This window comes from Hypanus sabinus, chromosome 4, assembly GCF_030144855.1.
Source record: "Hypanus sabinus isolate sHypSab1 chromosome 4, sHypSab1.hap1, whole genome shotgun sequence".
In the NCBI taxonomy this organism is placed as follows: Eukaryota; Metazoa; Chordata; class Chondrichthyes; order Myliobatiformes; family Dasyatidae; genus Hypanus; species Hypanus sabinus.
This window is the reverse complement of record NC_082709.1, coordinates 112,731,768-112,754,333: the sequence shown is the minus strand read 5'-3', so window position 1 is coordinate 112,754,333 and position 22,566 is coordinate 112,731,768. Positions and strand designations below refer to the sequence as shown.

The window sequence follows — 22,566 nt, the reverse complement described above, 5'->3', positions numbered from 1 at the left end:
GTTTGATATTCAAGGGCTTGCATTCAAAGGAGGTGTGTGGGATAATTTTTTCACACAGAGTAGTGGGAGCCTGGAATAGGATATCAGGAATATTGGTAGAGGCAGATGTGATAGAGGCATTTAGAGGCTTTTTAGACATGGTCAGTGTACGGATGTGAAGGATTAGATTAATGAGGAGTTGTTGGTTTAATTAGTTTGGCACCACATCGTGGAAAAAAAAGAGGCTGTTCCTGTGCTGTATGGCTTTTTGTTCTATTTTCTGTTATTCCAAGATGAAATCTCACAAGGTTTAAATGATCCACAGTGTTCTCCAATAGCACTGTACATCTCTCCATTACTGTAGGACAGAATATTTTCCACTCACTGTAGGTTACTTCACTTCCACTACTCCAGGGTAGGAACTAACCTTTCTTTTCTCCAGTGAGATTCTTCCCTACTCATTCTACAGCAGGAAGAATCCCAACTTCCCCAGAAAGAATCTATCCTCACAACTCCCAGCTGGAATACATCACCAGTTATGATTTAGGAAAGATCCCCATTAGTTCAGGTTGGAATGTGTCTGAATTACTCCAGGCTTTGAATGTTCCAATAACTCCAGTTTAGAATCTATCCACTAGAACCTGGGAGAGGTTTATCTCCATGGCTCCTACTTTGCTTGTATCCTCAGTAACCCAGGATGGAACACTTGCCCTCTAACACTACAATTAAAACTATACTCAGTGTTTCTGGGACAAACTGTCTTCAGGTTAGAATCCCAATTATTCTAGGCTGGAATTTAATCTCTTTACTTCCAATGAGCTCATCCCTAATTAATTCTGGATAGAACACAAAAGATTAGAATTCTTTCCCATTGTCTGAATTTATAATTATCTAGTTTTGAGATCCTTTACTGAAAGTTAGAATTTGATGTCATCACCCCCAAGTAGTATCATAGCCAAGTTATACATGTTTGGAAGTCATCCAGTAACCATGGGTTTGAAAATCTCCCTGGCAGTCCAGGTCTGGCAGCCTTCCTATTCAGACTGGCTGCTGGCTATAGTAGCCCCAGTGGCCTAATGGATAAGGCACTGGCCTCCTAAGCCAGGGATTGTGGGTTCAAGTCCCATCTGGGGTGAGGATTTCCTAACTATTGCATCAACAATAGCTACTTTTGAACTAACTGAATAGATTTTTTTGTCATAATTTTTCCCATTATTCTAAGTTAGAAATTTTCCTATCATTCAAGGTTTCAAGGTAGGTGGATGGTTGTTCTTCAATCTGGCAGCATGGGTACTCAGGCTTCTGTACCGCCTGCCTGGTGGTAGCTGCAAGAATATAGCAAGGGCCAGATGGCAGGGATGACAGATACTGCCATCTTAGCTAACACGTCCTTGGCAGCTACCAATGATGGAGAGGGATTATAACCTTCTTGTGCATTTGAATTGCTGTACCAGACAACAGGTCAGGACACTTTCAACACTTCAGTCTGTAGAAGTTTGTCACAGTGTTTAGTGACAAGCCAAATCTTCTTAACCCAACAAAGTAACGTAAACTGATGCATGTTGGTCCTCCTTCCTCTTCCTAAAGTCAACAATCAGCCCGTTAGCTTAACTGATGCAGAGTGAGAGATTGTTGTTACGGTGTTCACTCAACCAAGTGTCCTACCTTGCTCTGTACTCTGATATATCAGTACTTATGATTAATCCAACAGCAGTGGTGTTGTTGGAAGTCTTTATTTGGAAATTGTATCTGGTTGAAGATATTTGAATATTGTGGGGCTAAAGCTCTTGTGAATCCAGCTTCAGCTATCTCCCTATTTAGAAAAATTAGTGAGCAGCCCCAGTGGCCTAATGGATAAGGCACTGGCCTCCTAAGCCAGGGATTGTGAGTTCAAGTCCCATCTGGGGTGGTGATGTTTTCTGACTGGGTTACGTTACTGGAATATGGAGAGAGTCGTTTCTGATCTGCTGACTGGTCTCTGCCTTTGCCGTAAATTTGGCATGTTTCTCTCATTCAATACTTCTGCTGAGAATCCAGTTATAACACAGAATACATCTGTCATTCCAAATTTGATTGCATCTGCGTTATTGTAGGATGGACCGTATCCCCCATTGTACAAGGTACAGCCATACCCAATAGGACTTCTCCCCATTTCACAGGTTAAAATCTTTTTCAGTTGCTCCTGGTTTGATCCACTCCAGGTCAGAAACTATTCTTTTACCTCAGGGGAGATCCATATTTTTCAAGGTGAGAATCCCCATTAGGGTTACCCCCTGAACCATTCTCATTACTTGAAGCTAGAACCATCCCTAATACACAAATTTAGAGTCCATCGCTATTAGTGAAGTTAGAAAGCAGCTGAGATCACTCCAGAGTGGAATTTGGTCCCAGCATGGATAGCTGGATGTGTTATTTTCTGCAAATCTCCCAGTGATTCAGCTTCAGTAACTCTTTGCCGACGGATGCCAACTGGTGGTCTCAGCAGCCCCTATGGTTCAGTGAATAAGGGATTGAGCTCTGAAACCAGGGTCCCATCTGGGTCCTATAACTGTGCATGGAGAAGGTTGGATTGCTATTCTTGAACCAAGTGAATGCTTTCTTTCTCTGTTGTTTTTATATCTTCCATGTTTCTCTCAATCAAGGCGATAGGTCAGAATCCACTCCCATTAGGTTAGTTTTCCCTTTGCTCAAAGTTAGAATGTATACCCACTTCTAAGTTACTCTCTTATATTTCCAGGTTTCTAAATATTCTCTTTGATCTTGCTATTTTCAACCATTCATTTGTTGAACCAACTGGCATACCTCAATTACTGCAATATGATCTCTTTGACTTCTGTGTACGAAAATACTTTGTTTTCTTTGTTCTAATTGTGTTTTCTTGTATCAAATTAGGTATATTTTATGTTTATTTTTCCCCTGTGAATGCTGCTTATATGATAGCACATGTCTGTGATACTGATGGAAGTAAGTTTTCATTGTACATGTGCGTACACGTTCTTGCATGTATGACAATAATCTCAATTTTGATTTTGACACAATCCTTTCTCATGACCCCAGCTGAGAATTTATCACATTTACACATGGTTGGTGTTCCTATAGCCCACTATGGCGATTAGAATGCATTCCAGTTTAAATTCAACGTTAGTCCAACAGAGGATGTATCCAGTGCACCAAGAGAAAAAACTATGGCTATCGTACAAGATCAGGTCCCACCTCCTCTGGACCAGGTTAGAATAATTTCTGTTACTCCTACATAAATCTGTCTTTTAATAAAAGTCACAAATACTCACATCTGGATAGCATCACTTCTTCAGGTTCAGTTCTACTCCGATACAGATAGGTCTTTATTATTCCATTTGCAATATTATAAATGAAGTCAGTTATTAAGTGTAAACTAATTCCAGTATTTCTTGATTTAACCTCACCCCCTTTTTTGCAGGATCAAATCTATTCCAGTTCCTCCAGTTTAGAGTTTATCCTCTGTCATGGATACTGCCAGGGCCAGAGGACCATCTGTTTTTGTGAAGCTCACCTTTCTACACAGCAGCTCACAGTTGTAGAGATCGAAGCATTGTTTTAAGTAAGTTAAACTTCCAACCAATATCCTTTGTTTGGCTTCTTGTCATAAACAGAGCCCGGCCTTCAGTTCTTAAAGTAAATTGCAAGCAGTAATCAGTTTCAAGTTAAAAGGACAGTTTTGCAAGCAACCTCAGTCTATACAGCAGACCTAATGGCTCACAACATCTGGGCTTGTTGCTAAAGTGGTTCAGTGTAAGTCAATGGGTTATTTAATTTATTTTTTTTTCAAAGTAGACAGTGCTGGCAAAGTTATCCTAGTTCCAAGAATCTTTCAAACCAGATTGATATTATCACTTAGCACATCAAACAGCTGATCCGCTAATATTTGGAAGGTTTGTATATTTAAAAGAATCTGCTTCACAGCATTAATTATGGGTACCTGGGTACTCCATCTCCAGAAGCGGTCTAAAAGTCAGTTCTGTAAAAAGGAATCTGGAAAATTATGACGTGTGAAGTCACCCAGATGGCAGAGAAACAGTATAAATGTAGCGAGCAGTCCAGGCTTTTTAGGAATAACCCCAGAAACATCAAGAAGAATGACAGAAACACAGAATCTATTTTTCTGCCTTCAGTTCTGCAACAGACGAGTCTTTCATCTGCGGCTCATAGGTATGTCTTTTTAGCTTATAATCCTTTGCTTTAGAAATGGTTTCTAATTTGGAAATATTTAAAAGATTAAAGTCCACTGTGAGTTAAAATGTGTTTCAAGAATGTTATTTGGATTTAAATGTGTATTACTAAAAATAAATGATCTGTATTAGCTTGAAGTATCTTCTCCTTGATGGGTGTGGGGGAGGACACTACACAAATACTGGTTGTTGGCAGTTAAACTAACCACGGAGGAACAGATAAGTGAAGAAATCTTTCACGATTGGGTGGTTACAGTATAAGCTCCCTTTAGTGATAGCTACCTATCTTGGATAGGGCTTTGTTTGAGTTTAGAACTTCACGGACAACAAACCCAATACCTTCACACCACACTCAATTAGAATTATTTCCCAGTACTCCAGCACGTATATCTACATTAACCCAGGATAGGAATTACCCCATTACACAACATTAGAAATGATTCTCATTACTTTAACTGAGTCTATGTTTATTAACATGGTTCAGAGTCTAACTGCATTACAGAAGAATAAAATCTGATGACATTGTTCAACTGTAGAATTAGTTCCCAGTGTGCATGCTTTGAAGCTGTTTGACTATAATGAATTTCAAATCCATCCAGTGCATCCTGGCTCAGCAATCTCCCCATTAATCAAACCCCATGGTTTAATGGATAAGGCACTGGCCTCCTTAAGCCAGGGATTATGGTTTCAAGTCCTGTCTGAGTTGAGGAATTCCTTAACTATTGCATCAAAAATAACTACTTTTGAGCTAACTGAATAGATTTTTTTGTCATGGTTTTTACCATTATTCTAAGTTAGAAATTTTCCTATCATTCACGGTTTCGAGGTAGGTGGATGGTTGTTCTTGAACCTGGCAGCATGGGTACTCAGGCTTCTGTACCGCCTGCCTGGTGGTAGCTGCAAAAAGATAGCAAGGGCCAGATGGCAGGGATGATAGATACTGCCATCTTGAGCTAACACATCCTTGGCAGCTACCAATGATGTAGAGGGATTATAACCTTCTTGTGCATTTGAATTGCTGTACCAGACAACAAATCAGGACACTTTCAACACTTCAGTCTGTAGAAGTTTGTCACAGTGTTTAGTGACAAGCCAAATCTCTTAACCCTCCAATAAAGTAACGTAAACTGATGCATGTTGGTCCTCCTTCCTCTTCCTAAAGTCAACAATCAGCCCATTAGCTTAACTGATGCTGAGGGAGAGATTGTTGTTATGGTGTTCACTCAACCAAGTGTCCTACCTTGCTCTGTACTCTGATATATCAGCACTTGTGATTAATCCAACAGCAGTGGTGTTGTTGGAAAACTTGTATTTGGAAATTGTACCTTGCTGAAGGTGTTTGAATACTGTGAGGCTGAAGCTCTTGTGTATCCAGCTTCAGCTATCTCCCTATTTAGAAAAATTAGTGAGCAGCCCCAGTAGCCTAATGGATAAGGCACTGGCCTCCTAAGCCAGGGATTGTGGGTTCAAGTCCCATCTGGGGTGGTGATGTTTTCTGACTGGGTTATGTTACTGGAATATGGAGAGAGTCGTTTCTGATCTGCTGACTGGTCTCTGCCTTTGCCGTAAATTTGGCATGTTTCTCTCATTCAATACTTCTGCTGAGAATCCAGTTACAACACAGAATACATCTGTCATTCCAAATTTGATTGCATCTACGTTATTGTAGGATGGACCGTGTCCCCCATTGTACGAGGTACAGCCATACCCAATAGGACTTCTCCCCATTTCACAGGTTAAAATCTTTTTCAGTTGCTCCTGGTTTGATCCACTCCAGGTCAGAAACTATTCTTTTACCTCAGGGGAGATCCATATTTTTCAAGGTGAGAATCCCCATTAGGGTTACCCCCTGAACCATTCTCATTACTTGAAGCTAGAACCATCCCTAATACACAAATTTAGAGTCCATCGCTATTAGTGAAGTTAGAAAGCAGCTGAGATCACTCCAGAGTGGAATTTGGTCCCAGCATGGATAGCTGGATGTGTTATTTTCTGCAAATCCCCCAGTGATTCAGCTTCAGTAACTCTTTGCTGACGGATGCCAACTGGTGGTCTCAGCAGCCCCTATGGTTCAGTGAATAAGGGATTGAGCTCTGAAACCAGGGTCCCATCTGGGTCCTATAACTGTGCATGGAGAAGGTTGGATTGCTATTCTTGAACCAAGTGAATGCTTTCTTTCTCTGTTGTTTTTATATCTTCCATGTTTCTCTCAATCAAGGCGATAGGTCAGAATCCACTCCCATTAGGTTAGTTTTCCCTTTGCTCAAAGTTAGAATGTATACCCACTTCTAAGTTACTCTCTTATATTTCCAGGTTTCTAAATATTCTCTTTGATCTTGCTATTTTTAACCATTCATTTGTTGAACCAACTGGGTGATAGTGATAGCTACCTATCTTGGATTGGGCTTCGTTTGAGTTTAGAACTTCACGGTCAACAAACCCAATACCTTCACACCACACACAATTAGAATTATCCATATAATATCCATATAACAATTATAGCATGGAAACAGGCCATCTCGACCCTTCTAGTCCATGCCAAACGCTTACTCTCACCTAGTCCCACTGGCTCGCACTCAGCCCATAACCTTCCATTCATTTCCTGTCCATATACCCATCCAATTTTACTTTAAATGACAAAACCGAACCTGCCTCTACCACTTCTACTGGAAGCTCGTTCCACACAGCTACCACTCTCTGAGTAAAGAAATTCCCTCTCATGTTACCCTTAAACTTTTGCCCCCTAACTCTCAATTCATGTCCTCTTGTTTGAATCTCCTCTACTCTCAATGGAAAAAGCCTATCCACGTCAACGCCATCTATCCCTCTCATAATTTTAAATACCTCTATCAAGTCCCCCCTCAACCTTCTACGCTCCAAATAATAAAGACCTAACTTGTTCAACCTTTCCCTGTAACTTAGGTGCTGCAACTCAGGTAACATTCTAGTAAATCTTCTCTGTACTCTCTATTTTGTTGACATCTTTCCTATAATTTGGTGACCAGAACTGTACACAATACTCCAAATTCGGCCTTACCAATGCCTTGTACGATTTTAACATTACATCCCAACTCCTATACTCAATGCTCTGATTTATAAAGGCCAGCATACCAAAAGCTTTCTTCGCCACCCTATCCACATGAGATTCCACCTTCAGTGAACTATGCACCATTATTCTTATATCACTCTATTCTACTGCATTCTTCAATGCCCTACCATTTATCATGTATGTCCTATTTGGATTATTCCTACCAAAATGTAGCACCTCACACTTATCAGCATTAAACTCCATCTGCCATCATTCAGCCCAGTCTTCTAACTGGCCTAAATCTCTCTGCAAGCTTTGAAAACCTACTTCATTATCCACAACGCCACCTACCTTAGTATCATTTGCATACTTACTAATCCAATTTACCACGCCATCATCCAGATCATTAATGTATATGACAAACAACATTGGACCCAGCACAGATCCCTGAGGCACACCACTAGTCACCGGCCTCCAACCTGACAGTTATCCACCACTACTCTCTGGCATCTCCCATCCAGCCACTGTTGAATCCATTTTACTACTTCAATATTAATACCTAATGATATAACCTTCCTAACTAACCTTCTGTGTAGAACCTTGTCAAAGGCCTTACTGAAGTCCATATAGACAACATCCACTGCTTTATCCTCGTCAACCTTCCTCGTAACCTCTTCAAAAAATTCAATAGGATTTGTCAAACATGACCTTCCACGCACAAATCCACGCTGACTGTTCCTAATCAGACACTGTTTATCTATATAATTATATATACCATCTCTAAGAATACTTTCCATTAATTTACCCACCTCTGACATCAAACTGACAGGCCTATAATTGCTAGGTTTACTCTTAGAACCCTTTTTAAACAATGGAACCACATGAGCAATACGCCAATCCTCCGGCACCATCCCCATTTCTAATGACATTTGAAATATTTCTGTCAGAGCCCCTGCTAGTTCTACACTAACCTCCCTAAAGGTCCTAGGGAATATCCTGTCAGGACCCAGAGATTTATCCACTTTTATATTCCTTAAAAGCGCCAGTACTTCCTCCTCTTTAATCGTCATAGTTTCCATAACTTCCATACTTGTTTCCCTTACCTTACACAATTCAATATCCTTCTCCTTAGTGAATACCAAAGAAAAGAAATTGTTCAAAATCTACCCCATCTCCTTCGGCTCCACACATAGCTGTCCACTCTGATTCTCTACGGGACCAATTTTATACCTCACTATCCTTTTGCTATTAATATAACTGTAGAAACCCTTCGGATTTATTTTCACCTTACTTGCCAAAGCAACCTCGTATCTTCTTTTAGATTTTCTAATTTCTTTCTTAAGATTCTTCTTACATTCTTTATATTCCTCAAGCACCTCATTTACTTCATGCTGCCTATATTTATTGTAGATCTCTCTCTTTTTCCTAACCAAGTTTTCAATATCCCTTGAAAACCATGGCTCTCTCAAACTTTTAACCTTTCCTTTCGACCTAACAGGAACATAAAGATTCTGTACCCTCAAAATTTCACCTTTAAATGACCTCCATTTCTCTATTACATCCTTCCCATAAAATAAATAGTCCCAATCCACTCCTAAATCCTTTCGCATCTCCTCAAAGTTCTTGCTCCCCATTAGGTGGTCTATAATACACCCCTATAAGTGTTATTACACTCTTCCCATTCTTCTATTCCACCCAAATAGTCTTCCTAGACAAGCCCTGTAATCTATCCTGCAAGAGCACTGCTGTAATATTTTCTCTGACAAGCAACGCAACACCTCCCCCTCTTGTCCCTCCAATTCTATCACACCTGAAGCAACGAAATCCAGGAATATTTAGTTGCCAATCACATCCCTCCTGCAATCATGTTTCATTAATAGCTACAACATCATATTTCCAGGTATCAATCCATGCTCTAAGCTCATCCACCTTTCTTACAATGCTCCTACCATTAAAATAAATGCATTTAAGAAATTCTCCACTCCTTCCTCGCTGTTTATCTCTAACAGTACAAAGAACTTTACTGTCTTTTTTTTCTTCCTTCTCCCATACATCTGTTTCTACACTCTGGCTTCTATACACTGGAATTTAGAAGGATGAGAGAGGATCTGATTGAAACATATAAGATTATTAGGGGATTGGACACACTGGAGGCAGGAAGCATGTTCCCGCTGATGGGTGAGTCCAAAACTAGAGGCCACAGTTTAAGAATAAGGGGTAGGCTATTTAGAACAGAGATGTGGAAAAACTTTTTCACCCAGAGAGTTGTGGATATGTGGAATGCTCCGCCCCAGAAGGCAGTGGAGGCCAAGTCTCTGGATGCATTCAAGAGAGAGTTAGATAGAGCTCTTATAGATAGCGGGATCAAGGGATATGGGGAGAGGGCAGGAACGGAGTACTGATTGTGTATGATCAGCCATGAGCACAGTGAATGGCAGTGCTGGCTAGTAGGGCTGAATGGCCTACTCCTGCCCCTACTGTCTATTGTCTGTTGTCTATTGGTTCCCCTCCCCCTCATATCTAATTTAAATCCACTGGAGCCTCTCTAGCAAACCTACGTGAAAGAATATTTGTCCCCCTCCAGTTCAAATGTAAACTGTCCCGCCGGAACATATCCCACCTTTCCTGCAAAACTGCCCAATTATCTACAAATCTGAATCCCTCCGTCCTGCACCATGTCTTCAGCCACATGTTGATCTGCACTATCTTACTATTTCTAAACCCACCTGCATGTGGCACAGTTAGCAATCCTGAGATTGCAATCCTGGAGGTCCTGTCCTTTAACTTGGCACCTAGCTCCCTAAACTCACCTTTCAGGACCTCCTCACTCTTCCTACCCACGTCATTGGTCCCTACATGGACCACAACATCCGGCTGCTCACCCTCCCTCTTGAGAATACCGAGAACTCGATCCGAGGTATCGCAGAACCTGGCACCAGGGAAACAACAGGCCATCCAGGATTCTCAATCTCTTCCACAAAACCTCCTATCTGTCCCCCAAACTATCAAATCCCCTATCACTACTGCTCTCCTCTTTTCCCTCCTTCCCTTCTGAGCTGAGGGTCCAACCTTGGTGCCAGAAACACAACCATTGCAACTTGTCCCTGGTAGGTTGTCCCCACCAGCAGTATCCAAAATGGTATACTTATTGTTGATGGGAACGGCCACAGGGGTGCTCTGCTCTTCCTGTCTATTCCCCTTCCCTCTCCTGACAGTCACCCAACTACCTGTCTCCTGACTCTTAGGGGTGACTATCTCCCTGAAACTCCTGTCTATTTCTGCCTCTGCCTCCCGAATGATCCAAAGTTCATCCAGCTCCAGCTCCAGTTCCCTAACACGGTTTGTCAGGAGCTGCAGCTGGATGCACCTTTTGCAGGTGTAGTCATCAGAGACAACAATGCTCGCCCTGACTTCCCACGTACTGCAAATGGGGCACTCAACTGCCCTAACTGCTGCCTTCATTACCTACTCCTAAGCTAATTAGATTAATTAAAGGAGCTTACCTGGCCTTACATCACCTGGAGTGAAACTCGTACCCAGCCTCTGCTCGCTATTTAAATTCCCCCGTTGATCTTGGAGGCCGACTTTCACGCGCTTGCGCAGTTGTGCCCCTTCAAACCTCGCCTCTGCCTGTTCTCGCTGAAGCCTGATTGAGCCAAAGCCGACCCACTCTGCCTCAGTCCACTCTGATGATGGCTGCTGTATACGGCGGTCTTTCTTTTAAACCTTTGGTGCGCTATGTCATGCCAAAGGTTTATCCCAGTACTCCAGCAGGTATAACCACATTAACCCAGGTTAGGAATTGCCCCATTACACAATATTAGAAATGATTCTCTTTACTTTAACTGAGTCTATGTTCATTAACATGGTTCAGCGTCTAACTGCATTACAGAAGAATAAAATCTGATGACATCATTCAACTGTAGAATTAGTTCCCAGTGTGCATGCTTTGAAGCTGTTTGACTATAATGAATTTCAAATCCATCCTGTGCATCCTGGCTCAGCAATCTCCCCATTAATCAAAACCACCTACAGATGCTGGCAGCCCCATGGTTTGAGGCACTAACCACTAACCTAAACCAGGGATTGTGGGTTCAAGTCTAGGGTGATGAATTCCTTAACTATTGCATCAACAATAGCTACTTTTGAACTAACTGAATAGATTTTTTTGTCATAGTTTTTCCCATTATTCCAAGTTAGAAATTTTCCTATCATTCAAGGTTTCGAGGTAGGTGGATGGTTGTTCTTCAATCTGGCAGCATGGGTACTCAGGCTTCTGTACCGCCTGCCTGGTGGTAGCTGCAAAAAGATAGCAAGGGCCAGATGGCAAGGATGATAGATACTGCCATCTTGAGCTAACACGTCCTTGGCAGCTACCAGTGATGGAGAGTGATTATAACCTTCTTGTGCATTTGAATTGCTGTACCAGACAACAGGTCAGGACACTTTCAACACTTCAGTCTGTAGAAGTTTGTTACAGTATTAAGCCAAATCCCTTAACCCTCCAATAAAGTAATGTAAACTGATGCATGTTGGTCCTCCTTCCTAAGTCAACAATCAGCCCGTTAGTTTAACTGATGCTGAGGGAGAGATTGTTGTTACGGTGTTCACTCAACCAGGTGTCCTATCTTGCTCTGTACTCTGATATATCAGCACTTGTGATTAACCCAACAGCAGTGGTGTTGTTGGAAAACTTGTATTTGGAAATTGTACCTTGCTGAAGGTGTTTGAATACTGTGGGGCTGAAGCTCTTGTGTATCCAGCTTCAGCTATCTCCCTATTTAGAAAAATTAGTGAGCAGCCCCAGTGGCCTAATGGATAAGGCACTGGCCTCCTAAGCCAGGGATTGTGGGTTCAAGTCCCATCTGGGGTGAGGAAGAACTTTCCTTCTGGTCATGTAGTTGTTGTCAGAGCTGAACAGTCTCTTCCTTTGTTGCTTCATTTCTCTCATCGCCAAGTGGGTATCTATTCCCATTACAGATTAGCCTCCAGGGCATCTGTTCTTCAACAGATGTTTTGAAGTCTTTCCATGCTCTCATTCAACACACCAGGATTAAATTACTTTCCTCTTTATTCATCAATGTTAAAATTCCCAAAAATCACAAATTATACTCCTATATCATTATTCCAGATGAGCACTTTCTCCAGAAATTCTAAATTGGAAAGAACCCCCCCTCCCCATTAGACAGCCATCAAAAGTCATTTCCATTACTTGAAGCTAGAACTATTCTTATTACCCCAGTTTAGAGTCTATCCCATTTACTGAGGTTAGAATCTAATGATGACAATAAAGTTGAATCTATCTCCAGTGTATATAATTGTGTGCTGTCCAATTTCTGTAGGTTTGAAGAGCCCTGCTTAATCAATGTTCTTGTTATTTATCAAGCTCAGTTACAGGCACAAGAAATCCCAGTGGCTTAATGGATAAGGTGCTGGCCTCCTAAGCCATAGTTTGTGGGTTCAAGTCCCACCTGGGGCAGTGAAGATCATTGCTGGATCATTGTTGCTACTGCTGGAAATCAGAAAATTGCAGATTTCAAAGGTTTGATGGGTGTTATTCAACCTTTGGAATGGTTTAATTCTTAGGACTAGATTAGGATTTACTGCTCCAGGTGAGAATCTATGCCTTGAGAATCTACGCCATTATTCTAGGTTGGGAGCTTTTCCCTTGGCCCAGATTGGAATGCATACTCATTCCACCCACTGAGTCAGATTGTTTGTCTTTTTCTTTAGGCCAGAATACATCCCTATTACAGTTGCCCACATCCTTTCCCATGACCCCAGTGGAGAATAAATCTCCTTTATTTAACACCAGTGTTTCTATTACACTATGTTAGAACTGACTCACAAAAAATCTGAATCTAACCCAGGATAGAGTTTTCATTATTCCGGTTAGAGAATGTATCCATTACAACAAGTTAAAAATCTAACACCATTATTTGAGATCAGGACCTAACTCCTTCATGCAGTTTGGAATTATTTTCTATTACTTCTGATCATATCTTCCCCATTACTCCAGACAAGAATCTTTTGTTATTATCCTGAATTTGAACATAGAAAACCTACAGAACAATACAGGTTGAACACGTCCCTACCTTAGAAATTACTAGGCTTACCTATAGCCCTCTATTTTTCTAAGCTCTAAGTACCTATCCAAAAGTCCCTTAAGAGACCCTATGATAACCGTCTCCACCACCATTGCCAGCAGGCCATTCCACGCACTCACCGCTCTCTGAGTAAAAAACATACCCCTGACATCTCCTCTGTACCTACACCCCAGCACCTTAAGCCTTTGTCCTTTTATGGCAACCAGTTCAGCCCTGGGAAAAAGCCTCTGAATATCCACACGATCCATGCCTCTCTGATCAACAGTGCCACGCGCCCCCCCCCCACCTCTTTTGCCTCCCTCTCTGTCTTTTCTGAAACATCTAAAACCCGGCACTTGAAGTAACCATTCCTGTCCCTGAGCCATCCAAGTCTCTGTAATGGTCACAATATCATATCTTCAAGTACTGATCCACACTCTAAGCTCATCCGCTTTGTTCACAACACTCCTTGCATTAAAATAGACACATCTCAAACCTTTGGTCTGAGTGCGTCCCTTCTCTATCACTTGCCTATCCTCCCTCTCGCACTGTCTACAAGCTTTCTCTATTTGTGAGCTAACCCCCTCTTCCTCAGTCTCTTCAGTTCGGTTCCCACCCCCCAACAATTCTAGTTTAAACTCTCCCCAGTAGTAGCCTTAGCAAACTTCCCCACCAGGATATTGGTCCCCCTGGGATTTAAGTGCAACCCGTCCTTTTTGTACAGGTCACAACTGCCCCAAAAGAGGTCCCAATGATGATCCAGGAATCTGAATCCCTGCTCCCTGCTCCAATCCCTCAGCCACGCATTTATCCTCCACCTCATTCTATTCTTATTCTCACTGTCGCCTGGCACAGGCAGTAATCCCGAGATTACTACCTTTGCAGTCCTGCTTCTCAACTTCCTTCCTAACTCCCTGTAGACTTTTTTCAGGACCTCTTCCCTTTTCCTACTTATGTCATTGGTGCCAATATATACCATGACCTCTGGCTGTTCTCCCTCCCACTGCAGGATATCTTGGATGCGATCTGAAACATCCTGGACCCTAGCACCTGGGAGGCAAACTACCATCCGAGTTTCTTTCCTGCATCCACAGAATCGCCTGTCTGACCCCCTAACTATAGAGTCCCCTATCACTACTGCCTTCCTCTTCCTTTCCCTACCCTTCTGAGCCACAGGGCCAGATTCTGTGCCAGAGGCATGGCCACTGTTGCTTCCCCCAGGCAGGCTGTTCCCCCTCTCAACAGTTCTCAAACAGGAGTGCTTATTGTCAAGGGGCACAGCCACAGGGGTACTCTCTAGTACCTGACTCTTCCCCTTTCCCCTCCTGACTGTGACCCACCTGTCTGTCACCCAAGGCCCCGGTGTGACCACCTGCCTATACTGTAGTTCCTTTCCATCACCTCCTCACGAAGGTCATTGAGCTGCATCTCCAGTTCCCTAACGTGGTCCCTTAGGAGCTGCAGCTCGACACACCTGGTGCAGATATGGCCGTCCAGAAGGCTGGGAGACTCCAGGACGGACCTCCCACATCTGACACCGAGCACAGAAAACTGGCCTTTCACACATGCTTCCTCCTTTCCGCAAATAACACAGTTAAACCTACCTCACCTTGACCTGTTACCGCCTAAGCCCGTTAAGCCAAAGCCCTATCACTCTGCTGCCTCTCACTCCGCTGCCTGCTGGATATGGCTGCCTTCTTTTTAAACCTTTCACACTCTACTTATCCATGTCACTTGGTGTTCCAACAGTATTGCAGGTGTTACCATTTCTACGGTCAGGAACGCATCTCCATTTTCCATGTTCAAATCCATTGCAAATGCTCCAAGGTAGATCATGTTTCTATTAGTCTAAAACAGACAATATCCACCTTCTCGAACAAGAGAAAACCTGCAGGTGCTGGAAATCCAAGCAGCACCCACAAAATGCTGCAGGAACTCAGCAGGCCAGGCAGCGTCTATGGAAAAGAGTACAATCCACGCTGCAGGCAGAGAGCCTTCAGCAAGTCATCAATCCTAACTTTGTTTCTCCCTCCTCACATGTTGCCAAACTTGCTGTGCTTGCTTTTATTTCAAATCTTCAATGACCTTAAAAAATTTTTTCCAACTAAAATGTTGGTCACTTCTGTTGGCTCATTGATAGTCTGTTTGAATGAAAATTCAAGAAATAAAGCATCTCAAAATATTTGACCCAAACTTTGATCAGAATTTGTACTTATATCACCCAGGGCAGAAACTCTGCACCAAATTTAACCGTGATACTGAGACAGAGTCTCAAATTAAACATTGCATCAGTGCCAGTTCTTTCACAGTCCTGCTCCTTGCTAGCTTTTCCTTTTAGTCATGTAAATTATTCTGTTTTGGGTAAACCACAGGCACTAAAGTATAAGTTAGAATTCAACTCTTTTCACAAGTTAAACACGAGCTTTAATATACCTCGTCTTCAATATCCTGACATGGTTTTAGAAAATGGCGGAACATCGGTCTATAGCTATTTCCCTCTTTGTAATACAACATTTATCAAATAAGTGAAACCTACCCCCTTTAGTTCCTGATCTCTGCAACGATTAACAGACAGCCCGGCAAACAGTAATTTTATCCCGATCCATTCATGATTTAACACTTGCTCTGCTCCTTTGAAATGCTCGTTGCAAAACGTGGAACAAGTTATTTCTGCTCAGACTTGACGCAAGAGCAAAGTCTTAACGCTTTAAGATATTTTAAGACATTCGTGCTCTCCTCATGAGGTTATATGCCCAAACTAGCAGTGACTGTATTTGCTCGCAGCATGCATGACACTTCGTTTTTCCTGATTGCTGCTTTCTGGATAAATGATGTTTCAACTAGGCGACGTTAACGCCGGCTTTTGTCTGCAAAGCAACAGGGAGACACTTGAGCCCAAGTGCTCGTGTGACAGAGTGGAAGTAGCTATCACGTTGCAGCTTTATATTACTACAGAGTCAACCGTCCCCAGACACTTTATGCTGTTCAATTCTACCCCAGCACACTCCAACCCGGGCGTCCACGTTTGTATGCGTTTTCAGCACCTTGGTCAGCACCCTGCTCCGCGGGGAAAAGATCAGTCAAGCTTACCCCGAGGAATTGCTTTTGAAAGGACATTGGACAATAATGCAATCACCAATCCAACAAGGGAGACTCTGCTTCCTGTCAGTCCGGTTTAAATGATAACCCCGTGGGTACAAGCCCAAACTCCAATAAGAAGCTGTGAAGATGCTGCTGTTTATTACCCTCTAACACTTGGTGGTCTGGGGTATTTCGGAGATCATCTCTTGGGCCATGCTGAAGAAATTGAACGTAATGTTTCGGGCAGACGCCGTGAAAGAACTGGGCGAATCCGGCCGCAGAAGAGAGTGTCCGAGCGAGGAGACCGGCATCAGGCTGGTCCGCAGCACGTCTCTCTACCTAATCGGGGAAAGTTACCAACACACCAGCTGCTCCTTGAAACGCAGCCAGAGCGCACTGAGTGTAGACTCTTCCATCTACAACATCAAGGCTGAAGACAGGCTGTGGATGTTTTCGAGGACACAAGACTGCCTGCAATACCTACACGACCTGATAGTCCTCCGCCAACAATATCGACCTGCCAGCGACCCAGGCAAATTCAAGGACCCATCCTCAGTCCCAGTCACACCTCACAAATTCAGCAAGAAGCCACAGACTCGAAAACACACCTCCAAAGCAAGTATAACCGTTCCCATTAAGCGCACCGTGGTTGCATTTTTAAATCTACAAGTTGATAACTATCTATCCCAGCACGTTAACATCGGGAGCTTTGCCATTACTTTTCTATTATAGCATTGGTTTCATGTTGTGCTCAGTGACTCTGTTGGTGGTTGGTTGTGATTGGGCCTGTTTCTCTGCTGTATAGGCCTGTGGTTGTATTTTGCCATTCCTATGTGTAAATGAACGATAATCCGCATGCAGGAGGGTATATAAATATTCCATGACATCACTGATAGAACGGGAAGTGCTCGGCTGGTATATAACTGGCCATTATTTTACTATCACCGGACATATTGACTAGCCCCTTTCCTGCGTCAGAATAATAGTGAACAGGCACAGAGCTGGCTGTGAAACACCCCGGGAGTCCATGCGGTTTAAAATTCTTTCACTTAGCATGTGTTTACAATTCATAATAACGTTTCTTTCGGAAATCTAACCTGCGGCGCCCTAAAAGTGAATGGCCGATTGAAAACAACCTCTGCAGATGGCGGAACTTTGATAAAAAAGAGAAAGTCCGGCAGTGAAACTCGTATCACGGGTCAGACAGCTGCTCCCTGAAGAAGCTTGGTGTGGCTTCTGGTGGCAGCCTGCCTCCTCGAAGCCATAAGGTGCGGTAGTTAGTCAGGTGGGCACTGCTGTGGCACAGTCTGTGGTGTGATTGGTTGGATAGGATAATAATTATTTGCCATGAGTAGGTTCAAGTACAGAGTGGGCACATTCTCAGTGGGGCAATTAAAATCAGAACGTTTCGGATGTCAAAATGATGGAGTGTCACATTAAGGGGAAAAGGGCATGTCAGGTGAACAACACGTGCGAACTGTGCTGATTTTAGGAAGTTTGGAGTATAAAAGAGCAATAGAGAGGCAGAGTGCGAACATGAGGAACGACTGGTGCTAACGTGAAAGACAATCCAAAAATCTTCTATGAGCACAAAAGAGTAAACAAGCAGCAATAATAAAGACCGAGTTTACAGGCACCCCAAAACATGTACTCATTGGTGAGGTGCATTACATTGGTGTTTATCACCGCAGATGACGCTGCTGAGTCTCAGCAAGGGAAGGCGAAGCTGAGATTCTGGATGGGTTCGAAGTAGATAAGGAGGTGGTACTAGAATGATTAGCTGTACCACGTGTGGATGAATCACTTGATCCAGAGGCATCCATATCAAACCCACCTTCTTGCATTCTTGTCATTTGATCTAACGACTGTCAAATGGAGTGATGGGTAAGGCACACGAGTAATCAGTAGTGATTTGAATAGCTTCAGTCTTTTGCTGAAAGGGACATTCCCACTACAATGCTATGGCCTCAGGGGAAAGAAGTTTTTACCTTTACTTATTTCTTGCAATGGGCTCATTAAGAAATAGCTTAAAGGAAATGCTACCTAATTTTCCGGGCTCAGAGTAGATGTCATAGGACAAACCAATTTTGCAGCAAAGTCCTCAGGCGTGCACAGGGTTGCACGTTTTGATGTGCACAGGATATAAAGCTTGGGTTAGGATTAGGGAAATCCTGTACCAAAGCAACAAATGAATCACATCCACCTTGTGACTAGTACATTTCCTTCACACCACTTTCGAAACAGGAGGCTGTTCAGTATCCAATAAACGGGCCCTTGACTGGTGAATTACCATCTCAACTGTCAAAATCAGATCTGTAAAATGTAATTTTTAAATAGCTCACTGGTTAGATCCATAATTATTTTCTTTATGTCATACCAGAAACAGGTATCATTAAAACAGGGAACATTATGTGCATTCATATAGCTTACACTCTACATTGTTGAAAGAGAGAAGTATCAATTGGACAAGGCAGACTTCAATATGTAAATATAATACAGGTTATAAATATAACAACCAATTAAAACTGCACTGTTTTACAATCCCAGAGTACAAAAATACTCCTGATACTAAATATTACTTACATAATAAATAAACACTGATACTTGTATGATTAAAAAATGATTGCATGATTTTAGAACCGCTTAAAACATTTCAATTTATTGCTTGACTATCCCACTGTGTGCAGTCCCACCCAAGGAATTTACCCTTCAGTCAGGAAGTCATGACTTTGAATCTTACAGCAGAGATTGAAACACAGTGGTGGGGGGCTAGCTTTGCAGGCACGGTGTTAACTTGTCTGACCACTCAGGCTGACATATAAGAAAAATCCCACAGAGCAGGTAAGTCAGACCAAGCTTCCTGAGCAATGTTCATCCACAATCAACATCCTAACCTGGTCTTAATAGGTTGCTGCTTGTGGGATCTTTCTATACACATATTGAGGTCTGTATTTGAAATGTTATGACAGTGATGGCAAGTCAAAAGTACTTCAATGATTGAAAACACTATGAGATGTCTTGAGATTGGGAAATTTGGCATTTTAATGAAACTCTTTCTTCTAATGTTAATCCCAAATTCAGCGTATAAAACATCACTGGGCCTGAGAGATTTTATTCCTCCTTTAGTTTACTATTCCTAAGCTTTGGCAGAGTATTCCCCTCTCTTTCTGTAATGGTTTGAGTTTCCTCCTGGTGCTCTGGTTTCTACCTATAGCCCAAAAAATGTGCAGGTTAAAGTTAGTGGCCACTGTTAATGCCTGTGGTGAATGGTAAGATTGAGTGGACAGAGTCGGTTTTGGGAGATTAACAAATAGGATTGGTATAAATGAGTCAGTACATACTCCGTGAGCCAAAGGGCCTATTTCTATATACAACCAAGTCCTCAGCTCAGAGATACATTTCTCATTGCAACTAATTTTTTTTTTTGGCAACTGAGGAATACTTTCCATCCTGACCTACTGTCACAGCCACAGATTCAGCAGCGCAGTAGATATGGCAATTGCGCTCATGAATGTGCATGTGTCAGCTAATTATTATTTCATTGTGATAGTATTTAACCCCATTCATTCCGTCGTAGAATTTGTTGAGACTTGGACACAGCAATGCTTTGCTGTCCGCTTGCTTTCCACCTTGCCTGAGAAATTGGACTATTGAGTCAAATGACTCTGAAGACTAGTGGTATTTGTTTTATTCTTCGTTGCTCTTTTCAGCTGCAGTGTAGGCTTCATTTTCCATTTGAGAGGTTTAGTTAATGGCCCTGTTTGGCCTAGTGTTTATTGTTTTCTTTTCCTTTGAACACTGTTCCCATTAAAGTCTGTGAACTATCGACCCGCTTCAGTGTCTCTCACTCTGCACTTGGGCCACATCCGAACCCTGTGACACCTGCATAAAACTGTTTTTTTATTTAACAGAAAACAAAGGATGAATCCGATCCCACCCCAGCAGCAACAGAGGCAGAAACGCTGGCATACTTTGATTCGGTCATTGCAACTTTTGATCAGGGAAACAAGCCCAGAGTCCACACTGCAGAGGGCATGCACCTTGACATGGACTTTGTTAGTAAGTTTGTTTTAGTGGAAATCAAAGTGTACTGTGTTAAGCCTCATGTCCTTCTCACTGAGCCTTTTGGCATTGTAGATTTACAGTTTCCAAGGAATTCGGTGTCATACAATAAGTTCAAACATTTACAGCAGATCAAAATATTCAAAATCAAAATGTATTCCTTTAAATTGTGTACAATTGTCACACAGAAAATATTGTTCCAAAAATTGTAACTACATAATCACAGTAATGAACAATAAAGCTATTGTATAATTGAACAAAACTTAATAATCTCCAACTCTGTGTGGACATGAGATTTCTTTTGTTTATATCTTTCATTGAGTGACTGCCCTTTAGGTGTTTGTAGACCTACAAAATCACAGGGGGTTCTGGGTGTGTGAGTAGCGATTTGTTTCTTGTGATTTGGTGGTCAGCAAGAAGGACATTGAATACAGTCTCATGTCAAAGCCGGTTAACTGATGTAGGGTGCGAGTATGTAGGGATGTGAAACTGAGGACAAAGAACTGAGCTGAGGTACAGGTTGATGAGCTGCCTTGTGACAACTGGGAGCTGGATCTCACCTCTCCAGTGTCTTCATTTCTTTCAAACATACTAAATGGATGTCATTGTGTATCTGAAAACTGAGAGAGGCTGTACTGATAGTAATGTAACATCCCAGCCCCATAAAAGAGAAAATAACACAAACTGTAGGATTTGGGAATAAAAACTTTTAATTCATATTGTTCCTTAATCACCTCGGAATCTTCCCAAGGAATTTCCAGCTGATGAGGTATTTCTGAAATGCACTCGCTGGAGTCATGTGGAAAATATTTACGTAGTTGGTAGATTTGGATATAAATAGGGTACATGGAAGTTTGGTAATGCCAAAACCAATTATGTTCTGGCATTAATGATCAGGCGATGAACTGTTGAAACTGGAGATAAATTGGAAATTTCCAAACTGAGATCACTAAACTTTAGCTAAAGGCTTTGAAGAATATTCATCCAGGGTAGCTAAATAGAACCATGAAGGAAATTTAATTGAGCAAGGAACAGGATTGAAGGGCTGAGTGGCACACCATAGGGTTAATGTTTGTTTATACAGATGATGGTTACATGGCTACCTTCTTATTTTAAACCCCACACAATCCTGACTTCATCTGAAACACTACAGCTCTCAGTGGTGATAGATCTCCATGTGTCCTCATCGTATGATTACACTTCTGCTCAGTGGCTTGTGGCATGTTACTATGTTAAAAGTGGTTCTTTAACCTAATGTAGGAGATCATTGCTTGTGTGCTGATGATAAATCTATGTACTTCTCTTTCTGTATCTGTACCCAGTTGCCACCAGCACAAGTGAACACAGTTTGCATTCCAACTGGATCCTGAAATCACCAAGGAGGTACTCCATTGATGTGGCACATTTGACAAAAGTGGAGGAATTGTCCCGAAAATACAGCGATGGGATGCGAATGAGCTTCAAGAGGTTAGAGCGGCACCCGATGTACCTGCCCAAGCTGGTCGAAAGCCCAATTCATACAATGAGGTTCAAGCCAAAAGCACACGATGAAGATGATGAAGTGTAGTCAAATTCACAGCATCAGCTTTGAAATGTGTGGACACCAGGCAACAAGCTTGTGTTTAGTCCTTCAGATCTTTGTTTAACATTGCACCTTCCATATTTAATATATTAATGTTCAAATGGGTGAGACAAGCAATTATTGCCCATCTCGAAGGTGTGTTGAGCCAGTCACTGCAGATCATTGGTCTTGGATGTCAGGAGATAAACACTTGGAGGGGACTTTGTTCCAATGCGTTTGCTGCCCATAACCAGCCAGGCACTGGGGGCTCAGTTTTGCTGTTGATGAAGAAACCTTGCTGATTTGCTACAGTGCAGTTTGTACATGATGCACACTGCAGCCAAGGGGCGATGGCAGTGGAGGGAGAAAAACATTCAGGGTAATTAGCAAATAAACATAACTGATGTTCGGCAGAAGCTTGATTGATATTACAAAGCAAGTTGAAATTCTTTGGTCTGATGTTCTGTGGAGCAACAACTCCTGTGGCTTGGTACATTTTAAATTCCTAGAATAGATCTATACTAATTAACTAATTCTAAGTAAGATCTGAGCTAACCTCTT

At 42.2% G+C, this 22,566-nt stretch overlaps 1 protein-coding gene and 4 non-coding genes across 5 annotated transcripts; all 5 read left to right on the top strand.

The window, feature by feature from the left end:
* Positions 1 to 1,041: 1,041 nt before the first annotated feature.
* On the top strand, positions 1,042 to 1,114 carry trnar-ccu (transfer RNA arginine (anticodon CCU)). Its single transcript has one exon. It is a non-coding gene; the product is annotated as a tRNA-Arg (tRNA).
* Positions 1,115 to 1,815: 701 nt separating this feature from the next.
* Positions 1,816 to 1,888, top strand: trnar-ccu (transfer RNA arginine (anticodon CCU)). Its single transcript has one exon. It is a non-coding gene; the product is annotated as a tRNA-Arg (tRNA).
* A 3,711-nt stretch (positions 1,889 to 5,599) lies between these two features.
* trnar-ccu (transfer RNA arginine (anticodon CCU)) lies at positions 5,600 to 5,672 on the top strand. Its single transcript has one exon. It is a non-coding gene; the product is annotated as a tRNA-Arg (tRNA).
* A 6,343-nt stretch (positions 5,673 to 12,015) lies between these two features.
* On the top strand, positions 12,016 to 12,088 carry trnar-ccu (transfer RNA arginine (anticodon CCU)). The gene has a single exon. It is a non-coding gene; the product is annotated as a tRNA-Arg (tRNA).
* A 4,507-nt stretch (positions 12,089 to 16,595) lies between these two features.
* LOC132392157 (uncharacterized protein C13orf42) lies at positions 16,596 to 22,011 on the top strand. Its single transcript, XM_059966007.1, has 3 exons — positions 16,596 to 16,997; positions 20,294 to 20,441; positions 21,767 to 22,011. The coding sequence occupies exons 1-3, from the start codon at positions 16,596 to 16,598 to the stop codon at positions 22,009 to 22,011; spliced, it is 795 nt and encodes a 264-aa protein (XP_059821990.1).
* Positions 22,012 to 22,566: the final 555 nt, after the last annotated feature.

What these genes read in the sequence shown, in the direction of transcription:
- LOC132392157 (XM_059966007.1), top strand. Translation starts at nt 16,596, where the DNA reads ATGCTGAAGAAATTGAACGTAATGTTTCGGGCAGACGCCGTGAAAGAA. An exon ending in CTCGAAAACACACCTCCAAA is followed by an intron (nt 16,998 to 20,293) that starts GCAAGTATAACC and finishes TTTATTTAACAG; the next exon opens with AAAACAAAGGATGAATCCGA. An exon ending in CCTTGACATGGACTTTGTTA is followed by an intron (nt 20,442 to 21,766) that starts GTAAGTTTGTTT and finishes ATCTGTACCCAG; the next exon opens with TTGCCACCAGCACAAGTGAA.